At 40.5% G+C, this 24,095-nt stretch overlaps 1 protein-coding gene across 1 annotated transcript; it reads right to left on the bottom strand.

Annotated features, from left to right (window-relative positions):
* Positions 1–1,895: 1,895 nt before the first annotated feature.
* Tmem184c (transmembrane protein 184C) lies at positions 1,896–23,274 on the bottom strand. Its single transcript, XM_037206468.1, has 9 exons — positions 23,260–23,274; positions 19,831–19,994; positions 19,704–19,740; positions 17,854–18,059; positions 16,713–16,787; positions 14,347–14,440; positions 3,048–3,160; positions 2,504–2,603; positions 1,896–2,075 (listed from the first exon to the last, which is right to left on the bottom strand). The coding sequence occupies exons 1-9, from the start codon at positions 23,272–23,274 to the stop codon at positions 1,896–1,898; spliced, it is 984 nt and encodes a 327-aa protein (XP_037062363.1).
* Positions 23,275–24,095: the final 821 nt, after the last annotated feature.

Below are 24,095 nucleotides of genomic sequence, written 5' to 3'. Positions count from 1 at the left end.
TTCTGATAAGATTTATTCTGAGTCACAGGGTGTCCTTCCATTTAGCTTCATCTTCTGTTTCTTTGACCAGTGTTTTGTTTTTGTTTTTGGCCTAGATCAGACTGGCCGGGAACTCCCCAAATTCCACCTGCCTCTGCTTCCTGAGTGCTGGGTTTAAATGTGTACACTGTTAAGTCTAGCTCAAAAATTAAAAAAAATGTCAACTTCTAATCAAGCAATTTTTGTTAAAGCATTAAGAATTTATGTTTAGCTGGGCGGTGGTGGCGCACGCCTTTAATCCCAGCACTCGGGAGGCAGAGGCAGGCGGATCTCTGTGAGTTCGAGGCCAGCCTGGGGTACCAAGTGAGTTCCAGGAAAGGCGCAAAGCTACACAGAGAAACCCTGTCCTGAAAAACCAAAAAAAAAAAAAAAAAAAGAATTTATGTTTAAAGAGTAAGACACAGCCAGGTTGGTGGTGGTGCATGCTTTTAGTCCCAGCACTCAGATGGCGCAGGCAGGCTGGTCTTTGTGAGTCAAGGGCAGTCTGGTCTACAGAGGGAGTTCCAGGACAGCCAGGGATTTACAAAGAAACCCTGTCTAAAAAAAGAAAGAAAGAGTAAAAGAGTAAGACATACAAGAGTTTCAGAAAATGGTATTGCATTTATTGAAAGACATGTAATTGAAGTATAATTATGTAAAATTAAATGGCACATGATTATGATTAAATTAAATTAATTGTAATTTTATGTTTACATTTTCAGTCCAGAGCATTACATTCATGCAGTGGTAAGAAGCACTGATTTTTTTTCAAATGTCCATCCTCCTGAGAAATGCAAGTGTTCAGCTGAAGTTGTTACCTACTGTTTGAATATATGATACCCTAACAGTTTAAAAAAGCCAAAGCATAGGAAATGTAAATGTTATCTGTGATATACAAAACATACAAATATATATATACTAACATGTGTGTATTAGTATTATACGTGTGTGTATATTATGTATAGTAGTTATATCTGGTTTTTGTCTGTCTTTGAATTTTTCCAACATTTTGAACTGTCCAGATTTTGAGCCTACACACAAAGAACCTGTTGATGGGTTGGGGGCTCCTTCTCCTCTTCTGGGATATCTGTCATGACATCTTCACAAAGCTTGTCCTCAGAAAGTGTATCCTATGAAGCAACTGTGTCTTCCAAGTCTTGAGATTGGGCTGTATCAGAAGGTTCCTGATCTTCTGGGATATCAATCACAATGTCTTCACATAACTTGGATGCAGCAGCTGTATTATGTGATGTAATCGTGTGTCCAAAGACCTGATATTGGCCTAGAGGTGAGGATGGCTTTGAACCTGAAGATAGTGCATGTTGTGAGGATGAGGAAAGCAGACCTGTGTGTTCAGTGTGCTCCGGGTCTTCAGGAAAAAGTTTCTTTTTTGGATAACCACGTATTGTTCTTCCTTTAAGACAATATAAATTAGCCAAAAGTTATTTTTACCATTCTAAAAATAGTTCCCCTCTTTGTCCTCCCCAAATTTGAAGAGCCTGTATCATGGTACTGCTTTAAGTATGTTCTTATTTCTTAAATTACTAGAGTAAATCTTATGTATTTGGGTTGGGGTGATACCGCAGTCTGCAAAGTGCTTGCCACACAAGAATGAGGACCTGAGTTCAGTCCTCAGCACAGGTCCCAAGCTGGGCAGCTTGCAGTCCCTGTGCTAGCAACAGAGCTGGATCCTGGGGCCTCTGGACAGCGATCCTAGCTCAATCTGTGAGCCCCAGGACAGTGAGAGGCCCTGTTCCAAACCCCAAGCTGAACAGCTCCTGAGGGACCACACCTGAAGTTCATCTTTGTCTCTATGTGCACACCCCCACCCCCCACCCGCTACACACACACTCAAACTAACAAAAGTTAAACAGCTGTTACTTACTCACGCGTCTTACTTGTTGAGAAATATCATCTCTGATATCTGACACATCCCACATAGCCAGGAAACAGTCAAAGCATGAGCCTTCCTCTGCCTCTTTTGCATAGGGTTTAGCAGAGAATGAATAAAGGTGGGCAATGGCCACAAAGAACATTTCAATGCACATCATGAAATCCTACAACAGTCACAAAAATATCAAACATCTTTGGCTTTAAATCTAGTTTTTCCAACTGATAACATTTTCAAAGTTACTTAGGGTGTCAATAACTTTTTAAAATATAACCCAGATTATACTCATTTTCAACATTTTTTTCCCCACACAAAACATGACAAGCCAAGATTTACATCTCTTTTGCTTTTCCTCAATCAAGTATTTCTTAATCCATCACTCAAGGACTGAAAGGAAACGTGCAGATAAAAGTGGACCAGGAATAAAACCACTACCAATCAGTACCTATGGGCCATTTCTCTAGGGCTCCCGCTCCTCAGCTCATCACCACGGAGAAAGCTATCAGCCTTGCTTACTGTTTGTACATTTGGGTCAACACTGTGTCAAACAGCTTAAACAGTAAAACCCCTTGATTCATTGACAGCACTACTTACCTGCAGGCCTGTGGCCACAGCTTCTGCGCTCTGCCATTCCCACGTACGCTTTTCAGAAATAACGCCAACCTTTACCAACAGTGCTATAAGGCCTGCTTGCCTGTATGTCAAGAAAAGGTAAATGTGAAATCTAGATCATGAAATGACCAACTGTCTATGCAATTAGGGGCTCGGGAGGGCACTCGGTGTGTAAAGCACTTGCTGCACAAGTGTGAGGACCTGAGTTAGAGTCACAGAAGCCAGGGAAGGCTGGCATGGTGGTGCACATCTGTAAACCTGGCACATGGGTGCTGGGGACCAAACTGTGGTCCTCTGGATACGCGGCACACTCTTTGAACTGCTGAGCCTCTTCTCCAGCCCCAAAGGCATCTTCCTTGTTCAGGCTGGCCTTGAGTGGTAGTCCTGCCTCAGTCTCCCAAGAGCTGGGATTACAGACAGGCACCACTGAGCCTGGCATTGTATTCACATTATTTAAAAAACTCCCTTAACCAACAGTTTTATTGGCATTTATAAAATGAGAATATTTAGAGCAAGCAATACTTACACGAATGAGGCAAAGACTACGAGTTTGACACAAAGAAATTTGCCAACAGGTTGTATAGGGCTGAGCTCTTCCTTTAGTACTTCGTAAAACAGCAGGAGGCAGTACATGGCCAACTAGAAACAAAAGCAACATTCAACATTCTGCAGCAGGAAGACAGTGACAGAACCTTTCCTTAAAGCTGAAACCAGAGTCTACAGTAATGTTCCCGGTGGAGTTTAGGGCTAATCAGTCGACGTTTTAGTGCTTTTAATATGTTGCTGAAGATGCATATATGTGAGATTTCTCAAGAGAGGTATGTAACATTTTTCCTGAATATGTTTCTAAGTGTTCACATACTGGAACTCAAAGCAATAAACAAATGACATGAATGGAAGGTTTCCTTCAGTCAAAGAAAAAGGCAACACAAATTATGGTGGTATTTTATTTGTACTGAAATGTGATTTTAATTGCATGTTAATAAATAAAGTTGCCCAGGGGTCAGAGCTATTAGAGCCATAGCAAGAGCGTGGCGGTGGTGGCGCATGCCTTTAATCCCAGCACTTGGTAGGCAGAGCTAAGTAAGTCTCTGTGTGTTCAGGGATACAGCCAGCATTGGAGACACACGCCTTTAAGACCTGGAGGGCTGAGCTGGGCGGTGGTGGCACACGCCTTTAATCCCAGCACTCAGGAGGCAGAGCCAGGTGGATCTCTGTGAGTTCGAGGCCAGCCTGGACTACCAAGTGAGTCCCAGGAGAGGCGCAAAGCTACACAGAGAAACCCTGTCTCGAAAAACCAAAACCAAAAAAAAAAAAAAAAAAAAAAAGACCCGGAGGGCTGTACTTACAGGCAGTGACGAGGCAGTCATGTGTTTGGTTTACAACCAATGAGAAGGCAGAACAGAAAGACTATCTAAAGACAAACACACAACACACAGGAAGTAGCTCTCTTTTGGAGAGGTAGGACCACCGCAGGAGGAAGGTAAGGTTTTAGCTCTGAGCTCTGACCTCTTGGCTTTCTCTTTTACATTGGTTCTGTGTTTCTTTCTTTCTTTCTTTGGTTTTCCAAGACAGGGTTTCTCTTGTGTAGCTTTGCGCCTTTCCTGGAACTCACTTGGCAGACCAGGCTGGCCTCAAACTGTGTTTCTTATTTAATAAGATGGTTGGTTACATCTACATTTGGCACCCAACATGACAAGAATCCATTAAAAACTGCTTGGCTTGGCAGCAGGTCTGGTTTCCCCGCAAGGGTGACCGGCTCCCTAGCCCAGGTGGGCGGCTCCCTAGCCGGAGCCCAGGTCGACTTGGCCTCAGCCTGGCCAGAGCTTCCGGTCCAGCTGCACTCGACTGTAGCTACAGCTCCTTGCGGCTGAATCGCCAACTCAGGGTAAACATTGAACCAACGAATGTAAATCAACAAGGGACAGAGAAGGAAATCCTTTGCCTCAGTTGGGAAAATCCCAGAAGAGCCTCAGGCAGTCCGGCACAGCAAATCCAGTTCAGACCTTTCCTGCAGTCATAGAGGAAACCCCTACTCAGAGCAATTAAATAACCAAATGCTTATTGGAATAAACCAGGCTGCTCAGGGTGATGGAACAGCTGAGACAGAGAGAACAGAAAATTCGTGAGAAACCATGAAGAAAAATTTTTGGAAAACTTGTATAAATGAACAAAGACCAAAATTTACAATAATAATAAATGGTGTTTTGCTCTCTGGTCTGGTAGACACAGGTGCTGATGTGGCCATAATTGCACCAGAATTTTGGCATCCAACTTGGCCTCTTCAGGAGGTAAACGTTCAACTGTTAGGAATTGGGACATTATCTCAGGTGAAACAGAGTGCAAGATGGCTCGAATGTATAGGTCCAGAAGGACAGAGAGGAAAATTAAAACCATATGTGGCTAACATAGCTATGAACCTGTGGGGTCGAGACTCGTTGCAACAATGGGATACTCAGATTAACATCTCTCCAATCTCAGAAACAAATCATAAACTAGCACATGTTTCTGAGAGAAATATTAGAAGGCATTATTCTAATGAGTGGTCACCAGCCATCCATATTATTCAAAAACAGGGCACAACAACTGATGATCTTCCAAAGACACCAACAGCTCTACCTTTAAAATGGTTAACAGACAAGCCTGTATGGGTTCAGCAATGGCCCTTAACAACAGAGAAACTCCAGGGTTTAGAAGAGCTGGTAGAAGAACAGTTAAATGCTCAGCATATTGAAGAATCAACCAGCCCTTGGAATTCTCCTGTATTTGTTATTAAAAAGAAATCTGGTAAATGGAGAATGGTAACAGACCTTAGAGCAATTAACAAAGTAATTCAGCCAATGGGCTCTCTACAATCTGGGATGCCTTTGCCTACTCTGTTACCAAAAGGATGGCCTCTCATAGTTATTGATTTAAAAGACTGTTTCTTTTCAATACCCTTACAAAAAAAAGACAGAGAAAGATTTGCTTTTACAGTGCCTACTTATAATAATTCTCAACTGGTTAAAAGATTTCAATGGAGGGTCCTCCCACAGGGAATGTTGAATAGCCCAACTCTGTGTCAATACTTTGTACAACAGCCATTGGAAGTGATACGTAAAAAATTTCCTAAATCTATAATTTATCATTATATGGATGATATTTTACTAGCTGACTCAAATGCAGATACTTTAGAATGTTTGAAGAAGTAAGAAAAATTTGTCTTGCTGGGGATTACAAATTGCTCCCGAAAATATACAAAGAGGAGATTCTATTAATTATTTAGGGTATAAAATAGAGCTACAAAAAATTAGACCCCAAAAGGTGCAAATTTGGAGAGATAGACTACAGATTCTTAATGACTTTCAAAGATTATTTGGAGATATTTCTCATCTATGAACAATTTTTGGGGTAAAAAATGATGAACTGACTAATTTGTTCAAAACCTTAGACAAGGTGACCAGGACTTAAATAGTCCAAGAGAATTATCACCTGAAGCTGAGAAAGAATTGGCCTTGGTAGAAAAGAAAGTGCATGAAGGACACGTGGATCATATTGATTCAAAGCTGGATTGCATTTTGGTTATTTTACCTTGTAGGCATTCTCCTACTGGAATATTAATGCAGAGGGAGGATATTATATTGGAATGGATATTTTTACCAAATAAACCAAATAAAAATTAAAAACTTATGTGGAAAAATCTGATTTGATTTGGAAAGGAAAACTGAGACTTCGTCAATTAGCAGGAATAGATCCAGAAGAAATTGTTGTACCTTTAACTAAGGAGGACATTGAAAAATTATGGATAGAAAGTGAACCTTGGCAAAGAGCTTGCAGTAATTTTTTGCAAGAAATTAACAGCAAATATCCCAAAAGCGATAGAATTAATCTTATAAAGAGAGCTGATTGGATCTTGCCTTGAATTGTATGGGAAAAACCCATATCTGGAGTTCGTACATTTTATACAGATACTAACAAACAAGGAAAGGCAGGTTACAAATCAGAAAATTTAAGTAAAGTGGTTCAAAGTCCTTATAATTCAGTTCAAAAATCAGAATTGTATGCTATTCTGTTGGTATCAATGGATTTTTCAGAACCTCTCAACATAGTAACTGACTCTCAGTATGCTGAAAGAGTGGTATTACATGTTGAGGCTGCAGAATTTATCCCTGATGCTTCAGAATTAACTTCACTATTTATTCAATTACAAGATACAATCAGGAAAAGGAGTCATCCTTTATATATAACTCACATTCGATCCTGTACTGGTCTGCCAGGCCCTTTAGCACAAGGCAATGATGAGATTGATAAATTATTGATAGGAAATGTCTGGAGGTCTCAGAATTTCATAAAAAAACATCATGTCAATAGTAAAGGTTTAAAAAAGGATTTTTCCATAATCTAGCAACAAGCCAAAGAAATAGTAAAGAAATGTCCTACTTGTTTCTTCTACAATCAAATGCCATTACCAGCAGTATGTAACCCAAAGGGTACTCAGAGGAATGAAATCTGGCAGATGGGCATGTTTCACTTCGCAGAATTTGGAAAATTGAAATATGTACACCATACCATGGATACTTATTCAGGATTTCAATGGGTAACTGCTTTGAGTTCTGAAAAAGCTGATTCTGTAATCACTCATTTGCTAGAAGTTATGGCCATCATGGGTATACCTGCACAAATTAAAACTGACAATGCTCCATCATATGTCTCTGTTAAAATGAAACAGTTTTTTGCTTATTATAATATAAAGCATATTACAGGTATACCACATAATCCTACAGGTCAAGCAGTTATAGAAAGATCAAACAGAACTCTAAAGGATATGCTAAATAAACAGAAAGGGGTAACAAAACCCCCCAGAAATAGACTGCATAATGCTTTATTAACTTTGAATTTTCTTAATGCCAATGAGAAAGGAACAACAGCTGCAGAGAGACATTGGATAATAGAAAAAACTACAGAATTAAATCAGCCTATATACTTTAAGGATGTGCTGACCTCAAAATGGAAACCAGGGTAAGTGTTACGTTGGGGACGATGTTTTGCTTTTGTTTCTACAGGAGAAGATAAGCTGTGGGTACCATCAAAATTGATAAGGGTTCGATTTGAACAAGAGAAACCTCTTAATTAGAGGAGGTGATAGTTCATCAACCAGCATGAACATCCAATTTAAACTAACTTGTATCAATAACACATGCCCTTTCATTTAATCAGATAATAACTTGCCAAAAAGGAACATCCCCAAAATTAGTCTTGGGAAAGGTTTTTGTTTTTGTCTTTTAGGAAAATGAGGGTTAAGGAATTGGAAGAACACAGGACAAATGAGACAACTGAAGAAAAGGGACAAATCACCTATCCCAGGAAACAGAGTGAAACGGCGTATGGGTATATATTATCTAAAATATTTTATGTCTTCCTAAATGTTTGTTTCTGCTTTTCTCTGAAGATTTAACACTATTGGTCTTCTAATAGTCCCAGTTCAATTAAAATTTAAAGCTGACTTTGCAGTTGGAGAATGGCTCTCTCCTTTAAACTCAAGCATGTTGTTAAAAGGAAAATGCAAACCCCCTGTATCATGCCAGAATAAAAGAGCCATCTTCTGCTATGGGACAGGACAAAAGCCAAATTAATTCAGGGACTATTCTATTACTAATCTCAACTCTTTGATTCTATTCTGATTCTTTAAACTTTTCTTAAAGTATGAATTTTATATAAAAATTTACAAGATACACACACACATTTTAAACTTTGTTAAGATATGAATGGTCATATAGAGTACTAACTAATTCTATAATAAGGCTTCAATTAGCTGCATATATATGTCTTTGTGTTCGAATCTCTTATCAGTTTTCTGCAGGAAATCACGGCCAGGCCTAACATCAACTGAAGTCTCCAGGAAGAAGATGGGGCCCCACAACAACAACAATTCCATGTGGACAATAATAATATCATTAAGCTGACAAACATCATCCACAGATCAGCTCTGAACTACAAGGTGCTCAGAGAAATTTTGAGATGACTAGCTGAGATGATCCAGTCTCAAAGACTATTTGAATAAGGACTTGAGATAAACCCTGAACTTCGGCTTTATACACAGACTGGATAATGAAGGATATAGTTATCTTTCCTAGAATTTGACAACTAACCTAAAATTTTCTTTCAGGATAAAGATAACTTCACCCATATCCAGCAGGAAGCAATTTTAAGAATACGACGCCCACATTCCCAAAGAGGTGGTATGGGGCGGGTGTTTTTTTGGTCTTTTTAATGGGTTTTGGGGCTGGGATAATTTTCATTGTTTAGGGGGGTTGGTTACAAGTTGTTTTCAAGGGTTAGGAAAAAGGCTAAGCTTTCTGAGTCTGGGTTACCTCACTCAGGATGATTTTTTCTAGATCCATCCATTTGCCTGCAAAACTCATGATGTCATTGTTTTTCTCTGCTGAGTAGTATTCCATTGTGTATATGTGCCACAATTTATTTATCCATTCTTCAGTTGAAGGGCATCTAGGTTGTTTCCAGGTTTTGTCTATTGCAAACAAATGCTGATATGAACATAGCTGAGCAAGAGCTCTTGTGGTATGATTGAGCATTTCTTGGGTATATGCCCAAGAGTGGTATAGCTGGATCTTGGGGGAGATTGATTCCCAATTTTCTAAGAAAGCGCCATATTGATTTCCAAAGTGGTTGTACAAGCTTGCATTCCCACCAGCAGTGGAGGAGAGTTCCCCTAGATCCACATCCTCTCCAGCATAAAGTGTCTTCAGTGTTTTTGATCTTAGCCATTCTGACAGGCGTAAGGTGGTATCTCAGAGTTGTTTTCTCACTCATAGGAGGATGCTAGATGTGGAAAAAGGATGACTGGACTGCTACTCACATCACCAGTGAGGCTACCTGGAAAACAGGACCCCAAGAAAGACACGGAGAAATGGATGAGATCTACATGAACAGCCTGGACATGAGTGGGAGCAATGAACGGCGAGGGTCGAGGGAAAGAGAGCGGGAGATCCTAGCTGGATCAAGAAAAGAGAGGGAGAACAAGGAATAGGAGACCATGGTAAATGAAGACCACATGATAAAAGGAAGAAACAAAGAGCTATATAGGCCCTCAGAAATCCACAAAGATACCCCCACTAAAGACTGCTGGCAATGGTCGAGAGACAGCCGGGACTGACCTACTCTGGTGATGGGATGGCCAAACACCCTAATAGTTGGGCCAGAAACCCCATCCAAGGACTGAGGAATCTGGATGCAGACATTCACGGCTAGGCCCTGGGTGGAGCACCAGGAGCCTAACTAGAGAGAAAGAGGAGGGTTTATATGAGCGAGAATTGTTGAAACCAAGGTTGGATAAAGCACAGGGACAAATAACAAAACAAACGGAAACACATGAACTATGAACCAAAGGCTGAGGGGCCCCCAACTGGATTAGGCCTTCTGAATAGGTGAATCAGTTGATTGGCTTGATCTGTTTGGGAGGCATCTAGGCAGTGGTACCAGGTCCCGGGCTCGTTGCATGAGTTAGCTGTTTGAAACCTGGGACTTATGCAGGGACGCTTGGCTCAATCTGGGAGGAGGGGACTGGACCTGCCTGGACTGAGTCTATCAGGTCAATCCCAGTCCTCGGGGGAGACCTTGATCTGGAGGAGATGGGAATGGGGGGTGGGCTGGGGGGAAGGGGGGGGGCAGGAAGGGGGAGAACAAGGCAATCTGTGGCTATTATGTAGAACTGAATACTATTGTAAAATAAAATTAAAAAAATAAATAAAAAAAAGAAAAAAAAAACAAACAAAAAAAAAAGGAAAAAGGCTAAGCAAAGGAGATTAGATTTAAGGTTCTTGTTTAAAAAAAAAGAGAAAGAAAGAAAGAAAGAAAGAAAGAAAAAGAAAGAAGGAAAGAAAGAAAAGACAATTACTAGTTTTAAATACTTACATTGGATTGTATTGTTTTATATTATATACAAATTTGAAATTGATATTGTTAGAAAATGCTATATGTAGCCGGGCAGTGGTGGCGCACGCCTTTAATCCCAGCACTTGGGAGGCAGAGACAGGCAGATCTCTGTGAGTTCGAGGCCAGCCTGGTCTACCAAGTGAGTTCCAGGAAAGGCGCAAAGCTACACAGAGAAACCCTGTCTTGAAAAACCAAAAAAAAAAAAAAAAAAAAGAAAATGCTATATGTATATTTCTAATTGTATTTATACCATTCATTTAACAATGTAATGCAATTTTCTGATCCTTGAATGTTATTACTATCAAGTATTAGGATATAAAGAAATGAAAGTTAGTAGTTAGACATTACAATAGAACTTGTAGTCATATTAGATATGTTTTAAAAATTGAGCAGAGATGTTTTAGACAGGTCATCTTCAAACCCTTCAGAGAACTACAGAATATGGCATTTAAAGTGTTTTAATAACTTAGAAATTTTTCTTTTTTGAGACATGTCGGCTCCTGGCAGTACCAATCTGCTTCAGAGAAAATATGGGCATTGAAGAAACTGCATATGGAGTCAACTTTCATTGTGGCAAAAGTTAGCCACTGGACAACAAAGTATCCTCAAATCAACAGGACAAAATGGACAGACAGAACACGAAACAAGGGACTACTGATTGTTGCCAAAACAAGTGTGGTTATGGCTTTATCAAAAGGCATCTTCTGAGGCCAGGACAATATGGCACCATCCCTGAAGTGGCCTTCACAATCCGGAAAAGGTACAGTGCCCTTTTCTTTGAAGGCAGCTTAACAGGCAGTGGGACGATAGCTTCTGTTGTGCAATGGAACAGCAGCTGAAACAGTTATTCTTGAAGAGTAACTAAGCTCACGCCTCTCAATAGTAGACTGGCATTTAATAGAGGGATGTGGAAAAGAAGGGGATGCTGAGATGAAGCCATATATACACAGCCAAGAAGAATGAACAGCTGAATTCAAAAACTGTCAACAATTTCCAGAATTTAAAATCCTGAATCATGACATGACACTAGTGGAATTCAGCTGTTTCTGGTACATGGACTGCTCTCACTCAATGTGAGGTTGAACTATTGACCTTGTGTACATCCTATTTCACAAGTGAGTCTGTCAGATATGCTAAGCCTATAGGCTGAAGATGATGCCCCAACACTGCGAAGAAACCTCAGGTGACTGTCCAGGCAGTTGGCTGTTTCTGTCAACTCACAAATTTTTTGGAAGTTGTTTGCATGCACTTCCTATTTTTATTTTTGTTAGTTAATATTATTTCCTTCTTGGATCTCTGAGGGAGTTGAAGATTAGTTAGTTATAGTTGAAGATTAGTTAGTTATAGTTGAAGATTAATTAGGATAGAAAGTGAATTAGATACATTTTGGACTTACCAAAATAGGATAGATAATGGAATTATTTTCTCTGATTTGTCAAATACAAATGGACTAGACATTGTTTAGGTATTTATTACTTGTATATATTGTGTATGGTTATTGTACTTTTGTATATAGTTTTTCTTATGTTAGTTATAACCTTTTGCTTGTTTTCTTTTTATTAAAATAGAAAAAAGGAAATATGATGGTATTTTATTTGTACTGAAATGTGATTTTAATTGTATGTTAATAAATAAAGTTGCCTGGGGGTCAGAGCTGTTAGAGCCATAGAAAGAGTGTGGCGGCGGTGGCGCATGCCTTTAATCCCATAGATCTCTGTGTGTTCAGGGATACAGCCAGTATTGGAGACATACGCCTTTAAGACCTGGAGGGCTGTACTTACAGGCAGTGACAAGGCAGTCATGTGTTTGGGTTTACAACCAATGAGAAGGCGGAACTGAAAGACTGTTTAATGACATACACACAGGAAGTAGCTCTCTTTCGGGAAGCTAGGAGCACTGCAGGAGGAAGGGTAAGATTTTAGCTCTGAGCTCTGACCTCTTGGTTTTCTCTTTTACATTGGTTCTGTGTTTATTTAATAAGACGGTTGGTTACATCTACAATAAATTACCACCACTTTTATAAAAACTTGATTATTATTATTAGCTAGTCTCTTGTGTAACATTTACACACACACAGTTTATAAGGCAACACATTAAATAAGCATAGTTTCAATATAACTCTGATCATGAAATCTGCATCACACAAACCGTTTCCTTGAGAGCAGTGTGTAAGTCTAGCTGGCCTTACTTCTTAAAATAAGTGCCCACGTCTTTAGAGTCAATTATAATAACCAACCAGCATTTCAACAGCAAGAAGCATTTCTGGAAGCTTACTTTGCCCATTAAAACCAGGAGATACTTTATACTCATTTAAAATACTTCAGGATATGAGAGCAGTAAAGGAAGAACCAAGTTCAGACCTTGCACTGGAGCAGGGCCACCCAGGGTGCTCGTCACACACTCCCGGGCCCTGGGTTCTAGCTCTAGTACCACTAAAAACAAACAGACTCTTAGCACTGAGCCGATTCTCTGTACATAGGAACTGTGACCCTCATGCTGGGATCTGACCCAGGGCTGTGTGATAGGCAAACACTCCAGGCGTATTCCACAGTCATAACCCAATTTTCTAACATCTGTCATGAACTAAAATGAAATTTTGTTCCCCAATATCTTTTTCAACTGAAAGTAGCTTACTTTTGTGTATGTTTCATAAGGTTTACTTTTAGTATCTGTCTAAATGCCAATGGGAGGACCAAATTGTGCCCACCGGGTTTAGAGTGTTTCCAGTCCTTTCTTATAATGGGCATTACATCCCAGAAGGCTAAAACACTTCTACCATTTCTTTAGACTACATTCCCAGAAAAAGACTGCTGGTCATAGAGATGAACATGAGAGAAAGCTCTGGAGACAGACCCAATTTATTTCCATTATAAACTTCCTTCCTTCCTTCCTCCCTCCCTCCCTCCCTCCCCTCCTTCTTTTTTTTTTTTTTTTTTTTTGGTGCTTTGAGACAAGATTTCTTTGTGTAGCCTAGGATTTCTCTGTGTAGCCCTGGCTGGTCTGGAACTCACTTTGTAGATCAGGCTGGCCTCAAACTCAGAGATCTGCCTGCCTCTGCTTCCCAAATTCTAGGATTAAAGGAATGCAATGCCATGCTCTGCTCCATCATAACCTTCTAGTAATTTATGTATTAGAAGTGTTTACTATACTGTAAAAAGCACTATACAAAGACTTTAGATGAAATACACATCAGCTTAAGAGAGCCTTTCAGTTCCTAGAACAGCACTCATATTTTTTTTTAAATCAGTTTTTATTTTCCTTTAATTCTAAATATAGATCAGAGATTTGAATTCTTGCTTTTTGTTTGTTTGTTTTTTCTTTCTGGAGCTGAGGACCAGACCCAGGACCTTGCGCTTGCTTGCTAGGCAAGCGCTCTACCACTGAGCTAAATCCCCAACCCCGGTTGGTTGTTTTTTTGAGACAGGGTTTCTCTGTGTTGCCCTGGCTGTCCTGGAACTCGCTCAGTAGACCAGGCTGGCCTCAAATCACAGAGATCTGCTTACCTCTGCCTCCTGAGTGCTGGTACTAAAGGCATGCACCACCACTGCCTGGCAAACTCTTCCATTTTTATTTAAACTCTATCTTCTCATGCCAATTAGACTTTTCCCTTTCACTAAATAGATTGATTGCATTATGGTTTGTTTATTTAGAAGGCACACCATGCTTATCCCCACAAGGCTGTGGGGTCACAAGAGCAAACAGCTCTGCATGTAAGTCACCAAACCATTCATGAACATATTACTGTACTTCTACATTGTGTAAAGGTATACATTAAAGCTGTTTCAAGTTCCATGTAAAAATTAAAAGGTATTTTTTCTCAAGAAATCATGCCTGATAATATTTAGCAACAGAAACAAATTTAGTACAATTAAGAAGAATGATGATTTACTTACCAGTTGTGACAAATAATTGATTACAACCAAGTAAGTCCAAGCATTGGAGAAACTTAAGTTCCCTTCGCCATAGACACCAACAAGCTCGAATACCCTTAAAAATGGCAAAAATCAACTTTATGACTAACCACGCAAAACCATATCTTTATATGTACCCTTTAGAGACTTATTTAATGTATATGAATATTTTACCTGCATGTATACCTGTGCACAATGTGCATGCAATGCCCTTAGTGACCAGAAGAGGGCACTGGATACTCTGGAACTAGATTTCACTAAACCTCTGCAAGAGTACCAAGAGCTCTTAACACTGAGTGCTCCACTGAGTGCTCTCCAGCCCTGAACACGTTCTTAAGGTGTAGTGGTAGCAACACTTAAAATTTAGAGTCCGTTTACTTCAGTAAACCTATGGAAAATTACTAGACTTTGGTCACTGACAGAGAAACATTTTTCTAGATATGTATGATATGATTATTCCTTTTAACTTAAAGAAATTATAAACTGAGAACCATTAAGCTAGAGAATAATCATTAACTTCAAAAAACAAGGCCTAATTTTGGAAAACTTGACTGATAATCATTAACTACAGCTCACCTTTTCCTGTAAATTGCAGGTAAGTATCTGAAGACCCAGACACTTGCTATGGGATGGTCTGTATGTCAAATTGCTCTGTTTGGTCAATAAATAAAACACTGATTGGCCAGTGGCCAGGCAGGAAGTAGGTGGAACAAGGAGAGAGGAGAATTCTGGGAAGCGGAAGGCTGAGGCAGAGAGACACTGCCAGCCGTCGCCATGACCAGCAGCATGTGAAGACACCGGCAAGCCACCAGCCACGTGGCAAGGTATAGATTTATGGGAATGGATCAATTTAAGCTATAAGAACAGTTAGCAAGAAGCCTGCCATGGCCATACAGTTTGTAAGCAATATAAGTCTCTGTGTTTACTTGGTTGGGTCTGAGCAGCTGTGGGACTGGCGGGTGACAAAGATTTGTCCTGACTGTGGGCAAAGCAGCAAAACTCTAGTTACAGACACTCCCACCCTGCATATAAATTTTACCATAAGTATTAAGTTATATGCTTACCCAGTTTCTAAGCAGCAAGGAAATAAAGCAAAATTTTATAAATAATTCTAGCTCAAAGGCTAGTAAAGAGTTGAACTGTTTTTTTAAAAAATACGGCTTTCGCCGGGTGGTGGTGGCGCATGCCTTTAATCCCAGCACTCGGGAGGCAGAGCCAGGTGGATCTCTGTGAGTTTGAGGCCAGCCTGGGCTACCAAGTGAGTCCCAGGAAAGGCGCAAAGCTACACAGAGAAACCCTGTCTCGAAAAACCAAAAAAAAAAAAAAAAAAAAAAAAAAAATACGGCTTTCTTTTATTTTGTGAGCTGCAGAACATTAAGATCTAATAGATAAATCATAAATTGACATTTTGGATTTTTTAGGGAACAGTTTCCCAGGGAGTCTGATTATGTTTCATATTTTGACATTAAATCGTTTTTGTGTGTGTTTATTTTGAGACTCGGTCTCTCTATGTAGACCAGGCTGGCCTCAAACTCACAGAGATCTGCTTCTCTCTGCCTCCTCAGTGCTGGGATTAAAGGTGGCACCAGTTAAAGACAGTGTTTCTAATAAACTCTTAACAAGGTAGAAAATAAATCTGTGGTTATTTAGTTTAACCCAACTAAAGGAGTTTTGGTTTTTCTGATGTGCTGTTCAGTCTGCTCTCAAAAGAATGTGAATCTCATGGTGATCCTTTGCATTGTTCATTGTAATGGAATCCAGCTTTTTATATATGTATTTACACTATTTTTTTTCAAGACAGGGTTTCTCTGTGTAGCTTTGTGCCTTGCCTGGAACTCACTATGTAGCCCAGGCTGGGCTCGAACTCACAGAGATCTGCCTGCCTCTGCCTTCTGAGTTATGAGATTAAAGGTGTGTGCCACTACCGTCTGGCTAAAATTTATGACTACATTTTCATATTTATCTCCCCCCTCCCCCCCGGCCGGAGCGGAGGACCGAACCCAGGACCTTCTGCTTGCTAGGAAAGCACTCTACCACTGAGCTAAATCCCCAACCCTTGTATTTACACTATTAATCAACATTGTTCTTTTACTTGTTTTTTCCATTTAAGAACATAGATTGTTTTTTAAGACAGGGCCCAGTCTGGCCTTAAACTCTCGATTTTCCTGCCTCTACCTTCAAGTGCAAGGATTATTTGCCATGAATCACTACACTTGGTTTCTGTTGTGCTGGGAATTAAAGGGCTTTGTGCATACAAGGCAAACACTCTTATCAACTGAGCTATATTCCCAGCCTTGTATCATGAAGATTAAAAAAAAAAAAAAAAGCTAAGGGAAGGCCATACTTACAGTGCTGTAAGAGTGGTAATTGGTCTAATCACAGTGTACTGCAGCACTCCCAGTTTGCATCGAAAGAGCAGCATTCTGCCGAAGAAAGAGAACATAACATCTCAACTATTCAGTGGCATCAGAACATCGCAAAGCCTCCAAATTAAAAATCACTTTGACAAACGACACTAATTATATTGAATCCTGCCAATTTCATTCTCCTAAATGATAGTAGGGTAAGAATGTGGTGGCAACACGGAAATCTGAAGACCACTTTGAAATTATTTAATCACTTTATCTCCTAAAGCCTCCCTTCAGCTCCACTATAGTGCAACACAGAACAGAAGGAACAGAAGAAGGGGCTGGGACCTTGGTCTTTTCCTGTTTCCCACTCTTGCCCTGATACACTGCAAATCAACAGGACCAAATGAACTGAGTCTGTGAGTCAAATAAAACCGATTATCTCAGGAGCTTTGCTGTTAGAACTGATAGTGATGGCTCTAACTAACACAGGAGGAAAACGGAGTCACAAATGAACTGTGAGCTTGTGCACACGCATGTGTATAAAGCATTGATATTTAGGATGCAGCTTCCTGGTGAATGTGTTTACAGAAAGATTTCCTGGGACAGGCAAACTACCCTGAGGGTGGGCGGCGATCCACAGGCTGGGGCCCTGGACTAAACACGAGGCAGTGAGCTGAGTTCTGGCTTTTCTCTCTGCTTCCTGACAGCAGATGCAGTATGACATCATGCACCTGCCACGTGCCTTTCCCACCATAAGGGACTGCACCCTCAACTGTGTTCCTAAGTTGCTTTTGTCAGTGACTTTGTCTCAGCAGGGAGACAAAGTACAAGACAATTAGCTGCGTGACCACGTGCACAATCTTTTAGGCTCCAATTCCCAACTGTAAAAAAGATGCTGATTAAACATTTTCTAAGGTTTTCTCCCTCAATACATTGATGAACTTTCCTATTGGGATAAGCAATGTTAAAAAAAAAAAAAACTCTCAACATGTACATTGTAATAATGTATTTTATTATCTTTCAAACTGTACTACGTGCTACGTAGGGTAAGAGCTCTGCCTGCTGTCCCTGCCCCTTGCAGAGAGCTGACTGATATTTCAGACCCACACAGAGGCCCGTTAAAACCAAACACACTTACTCTCCCATCGCCCACGGCGGACAGCAGCAGAACGGAAAGAGATGCTGTTGCTGATCTTTAGATTCCAGGTGTAATATCACGTTTGGCAACCGTATTGTTAAGTAGTTGTTAAAGAAGATCATAAAGTTATAGATCACGTAAGCTTCATAACAGTCTCTCCAGGTATCAATATATATTGCGATTTTTGGGAATTTCAAGGCCAACCACTATGGAAAAGCACAGATGTTAAAGAGAAATATTACGGACTCAGAAAATGTTACCGAAGACATTATTTTTCTTTTTGTTTTTTTTTGTTTTCTTTTTTTGGGATGGGTGATAGGATCTATGTAACCTGGATGCTCTGGAGCTCACTATGTAGACAGGCTGGCCTCCAACTTAAGAGTTCCACCTGAGTGATGGGATTAAAGGGATGCAACACCACACCTGGCTAAAGCCATTTTCTTTAGTTGTGTCTACTGTGGAAAATGTTTTTTCCTTTTATTTTCTTTTTTGGGGTGGGGTGGTGTATAAATAAAAGACAATAACTAAAAAGCATGATAGCAAACTATCAGCATCCTTATGAGAATCTGCATCTATGGGTTCAGCCAACCCTGGAGCAGAAATATTTGTAACAGCCCCTGACCCCAGGTCTGCATTCTGGAACTCATTATACAGACAAGGCTGCCCTCGAACTCACAGAGGTCCCCTTACCTGCGTATGACACTGATATTCTATCAGGTGTCATAAGCCATCTAGAAATGACCATAAGGACAGGGGAGACACACTAGTCCATATGCTGATGCTAACCATTTTATATAAGGGAACTGAGCATCAGCACATTTTGATGCCTGGGGTGGGAAAGTATTCCCTTGTGGCTACGTATTGAGGAGGGTAATTACAATATTTCATTCTTTAAAAGATTAAGAGTCATTAATCTTAAATTTAATCAACTGAACAAAAAACAGCTACACATTAAAAATATTTGAAATATCTGCATTTTTCATTATATTATCTTCCTTACCAACACTAACAACACGTGAACTTGGCCAGAGTCAGAGGCAGGGGGCTCTCTGTGAGTTCAGGACCAACCTGCTCTACATAGTGAGTTCCAGGACAGCCAGAACTACATAGTGAGACCCTGTCTCAAAAATATAAAAATAAATAAATAAGTAAAAATAGAAAGAAAGAAAAAGCTGGGTTGTGGTGGTGAATACCTTTGATCCCAGCAATCAGGCAGCAGAGGCAGGTGGATCTCTGAGTTTGAGGCCAGCCTGGTCTACAGAGTGAGTTCCAGGATAGCCAGGGCTACACAGAGAAATCCTCTCTCAAAAAAAAAGAAAGAAAAAAATTTCACTATTAATCTCCTTTAAAAGTCAAAATTGTGTGTTCATTACTTTATTAAGCGTTCTTTAGTAAGCATAGTTGTGTCAGAAAAGAAGCAAGGCGGTGGTGGCACACGCCTTTAATCCCAGCACTCACTGGGGAGACAGAGGTAGGTGGGTCTCTGAGTATGAGGACAGCCTGGTCTACAGTATGAGTTCCAGGACAGCCAGGGCTACACGAAAAAACCCTGTTTCAAAAAACCAGAAAGAAAAGTGTTACAAAAGAATTCCTTTTCTAAAAAGACTTACTTACTTTATTATTTTATGTGCATGAGTATTTTGTCTACTTGTATGCATATGTGCTATGTTAATGCCTGGTGCCTACAGAGATCAGAAATTGGATTCCCTGGGACTGGAGTTATAGTTGTGAGCTGCCATGTGGGTGCTGGGAATTGAACCTGGGTCCTCTAGAAGAGAAAAGTACTCCTTACCACTGAGCCATCTCTCCAGCCAAAGAATTCTTAACGAAATACAATAAAATATACTTACACTATCTAAACTGTATATTGGGACCATCCAAAGAATCCTACAGAAAGTAAAACATAAAAAACACTTAATATCATCTTTATGATTTAAGTCAGTCAATAGTAGTAATAGAAATACATTAAGATTTGACCTCATAATAGGTTTTTGAAGTTTGGGTTGTGTGTAATGCATCAAGTGTTGCAGAATCCCCCAGAAGGACACAAGTACCGTCAACAGCATAAAGATACCAGCAATAAACCATGCTTTAGTATGTATTCCAACCTTGAAAAACAAAAGAACACATTGGTTTAGATTCTGATATTAAAACTATAAAGATCAATATTTTTGTCTTAAATTTTCATTAGATTACTGATACTGCTTGGTATTTCCCAAATAATTAGTAGCAATTAAAAAAAGATTTACTTTTTAAAAAATTCTATGTATGTGTGTGTCTGTGTGTGAATATGTGCATGTGTGAGTGTGGGTACCTGCTGAGGTCAGAAGAGGGTGCTAGATTCCTTGGGGCTGGAGTTACAGAGTGTGGTAGCACACACCTTTAGTCCCAGTAACTTGAGAGGCAGAAGGGTCTCTGTGAGCTCCAGGACAGCCTGACAAAAGAACCCTCCTCCTCATCCTTCTCCTCAAAGACAAACAAAAAGAATATTTGCATAGTATCTCTGCCCATTCCTAGTGTGTTATTTGCTTTCTGTATCTGATTCTTGTTTGCTGTTTATGAGCTATTTTGAGGAAATGCTCCAGTTAAGCCTCTAACCTTGAACACAAAAACAAAACCTTTCTTTGATCTTCTCAGTCCCCTCCACCTATTGTGCTATCATTTCTCGGCTCCTTCGGAGTCAAAATCTTCAAAACTCATATATTCTCCGGATTCTAAGTTTTCACCACACATTCGTACTTCAACAATTCTGTTCTGGGTTTGGTCCTCCCAGCTTCAGTGATCACTAAGCTCCACTGACCTTTCTACTTGTGAAGAGTGACAGGCAGGTTGGCAACAGTGCACACTATTCAGAATGTCCCCTCGAGACCCTCCTCCCGGGCATTCACTTCATTGGTTCCTTGTGAATTCCTGGGAAATGCTGGTGCCAGGTCCCTTGCTGCTCCTTCTCTGTGTCCTTGATCTCAAGCATTCTTTAACTGCGGACACTGTCTAAAGTCTGACCATTAGTATCTAGGTGTGCTCCCCTTTAGAGGTCGGAACTTAACCCCTATTGCAAACGGCCATATTTGGAGATAAGGCTGATGGAAAGTGACTTAGGTGAAATGAGGTCATAGTCTCATAGGGCTGGCGATCTCAAAATGAGATCGTTCAACCACCTGAGGATTCAGCAAGGGCATGGCCATCTGCAACCTGAGAGTACCTTCCCTATACAGCAACCCTCTGGTCCCCATGATATCTGACTCCAAAATAGTTTTCAAGACTGAAAACACAAATTCCTGTTGAAGGCACTCAGTTCATGGTATACACATGTGCTTCTGTGTGTGTGTGTGTGTGTGTGTGTGTGTGTGTGTGTGTATGTGTGTGTGTGTGCAGGTGTGCAGGTGTGGAGGTCAGAGGTCAGCTCTGGGGAGTCAGCTCTCCTTCCAGCTTAGGAACCAGGGCGTCTCTTGTTTCTGCTGCTGTGCTGCAGAGTGGAGGCAGCTGGCTGGCGAGCTTCCAGGCAATTCCGTGTCCACCTCCCATCTTGCCATAGATGCCAGTCAGGTGGGTCACAGAGAGGGAACTCAAGTGGTCGGGTTTCCTGGTTATTGCTCCACCTGCTGAGCTGTCTCCACGGCCCTTTATTATGGCAGAGAGTAGATTAAACAAGACGTGTACCTGCAGTTGAAACTGTTCTGAGGTCCAGACTTGCATATCCAAGTGCATTTTTTGACAGGCTCACCCGCACATCCTCCATTAAACATCCCTGTCAGAACTTGAGGGACTCAACTTGGGGTGTTAGCAGTTTACACTGCAGATTAGAATTGGTCTTAAAGGTTCATGGCACTTTCAAACTACGCTTGAAGCTCACAACTAAGAGAATACTAAGTGAATTAAGTGCTCCAAGGAATATACTAAGTGAGGAAATTATATTTATATTAAGATTGCTATACCTAAATTTGGGTGGATATATTTTAAATGACAAAAATCTTAACAAATGAGAAATACTTAATTATTATATTAATAAATATAATTATAAAATACTTAAAATATTATAAGAGTCTTAAATAACTATGTGGACTATAATAAGAAAAGCCAACAAAAGTTTAGTGAACAAAATGGCCCTCCAGACACGTTTGGACATATTGTTTAACTAAAATATTTTCCACACTCAAAAGGGGGGGTCATGTACATGGTATGTCATAACTCTTCTAAAATAATAAAGTACTTTCCGGTTATTATTATTAATAATTCTAAGTTCATTTTATACATATATTACGGATATGTTAGGTATCCAGCTTGTAATACTTTAGTAATGTCACAACATGACGTCATGTTGTGACATCAACAAGTCACAAAAGGCAGCTGGAGAGATGACTCAGGTAAGGGGCTTGCCTCCGATGCTGCACTGATCTCTTGAGCTCAGTCCCCACTCAGCACTCATGATGGAAGGAAAGAACAACTCCCCCAACTGGCCCGTGCTCTGACCTCCACAAGTGGCCATCCCACGAATACACCAACAACAAATACATAAAAAAAAAAGAAACAAATACACGAGGAACTTTTGTAAAACTTTTGTTTTGACTGAGGAGAAACTTCAAGGGGCTGAGGAGTAACTTCAAGGAGCTGAGGAGTAACTTCAAGGGGCTGAGGAGTAACTTCAAGGGGCGAACGTAGCTCAGTTGGTAGAATGCTTGCTTGCCTCAAGTGCTCAAAGCCCTGGGTTCCATCCTCAGTGTTGAATAAACAGAAGCCCTGAGAATGTGGAGGTTGGAGAACCATCCTAGGCTACAAAGCAAGTTCCAAAACAGCCTGGTCTACATGAGACTTTATCTCATTAAAGAAAGAAACAAAAGATGGAACTTCAAACATAAAAACAATTAGCAAAGTCCAACTAACGGGAATCCTTTCGTTCCAGGAAGCAGGCTAAAAGCTTATAAAATCCAGAACGTAGCTTTCAAGGTAGTTTATCTGATCTGGTCAAGCCCAGTATCTGCACAGCAGATGTGATTTCAAGAATAGTTTTCTGGCCGGGCGGTGGTGGCGCACGCCTTTAATCCCAGCACTCGGAGGCAGAGCCAGGCGGATCGCTGTGAGTTCGAGGCCAGCCTGGCTACCAAGTGAGCTCCAGGAAAGGCGCAAAACTATGCAGAGAAACCCTGTCTCGAAAAAACCAAAAAAAAAAAAAAAAAAAAAAAGAATAGTTTTCTGGGAACTGATGGGTACCGGCGAAGCATTCTAAGCAGCAACATTAACTGTTTTTCTCCACCAGGTTCCACCTCCACTTGTAGCGGCAAAGTGAAATCAGACGGGTCTGTTTAATGTTCAGAGATGAAATGTTTTTCTGACCCCCAAGCATTAAAGGCTGACAAAGGGATCCTGCCAAACAGACTAAGAAAGGGTAAAGGTGCTGGACCCTCTTACCTTCATTCTGTTCATTTCGATTTCAGTTTTTCCTATTGCACGCACAGGCCATTTTCATCAGTGAAAAATCACTAAACAGCCAAGAAAATGAACCAAATCAAGATTTTGACACTTTCTCTTCTTTAGCTGTTTTCTGTGAAGTCAGACGTCAGGCCTTTATGATTGGGCAGCTAAGGAGGAGGGCGTGACTGTAACCAAGGTTACTGAAGGGCGTGGTGGGAGGGATGCAGAGGAGGGTAGTGGAGGATTGTTGACTTCCCTAACTTGGCTGGTCTTAGTGGATCATGAGGAGGATTCCGGAAGTTGTAGGGACTGGGGACGGTTCAGAAACCGCTGCATTCTTGAGACTTTGTTCCATCTAAAGGAAAGCCTTAGTGAGGGACAGAGCAGAACTTGAGACAGACTTTTTTTCTGAAAAGGCTCCCTGGTTGTCTTTAAGGATGGAATTAGAAACTGGCTGGAAAAACACAGAATAGGAAACCTTTGCTTAGATTTCAGTCATTTGTTAAAGTTTAGAGCCCTCAGGAGGGGTTTCACTGCATAATTCTGAACCGAGTAGAAGAATCATTCTAAAAAATTGCTTATTTGGAAGTAATTGCCAATATGAAATGTTCACATTTGGAACTTGTGTTAAAAGGTCCTACTCATTTAGAATTCAAAAGGTTGGCATTCTGACACCATATTCTGTGCACTCAAAACTTTTAGCTGTATAGGTTTGCAGAGCAAACAAATGGCAAATGGGATCATAAGGTCTCTCTAAATCAAGGGAGCAAGCAAACATCTGTGTCTCAATTAGACATGTGAATATATATGGCCTATATCATTTTCTGAAATCA

Source organism: Peromyscus leucopus, chromosome 5 (assembly GCF_004664715.2).
Source record: "Peromyscus leucopus breed LL Stock chromosome 5, UCI_PerLeu_2.1, whole genome shotgun sequence".
Lineage (NCBI taxonomy): Eukaryota > Metazoa > Chordata > Mammalia > Rodentia > Cricetidae > Peromyscus > Peromyscus leucopus.
Note: the sequence above shows the minus strand (reverse complement) of the source record. Positions and strands in the feature narration are given on the sequence as shown.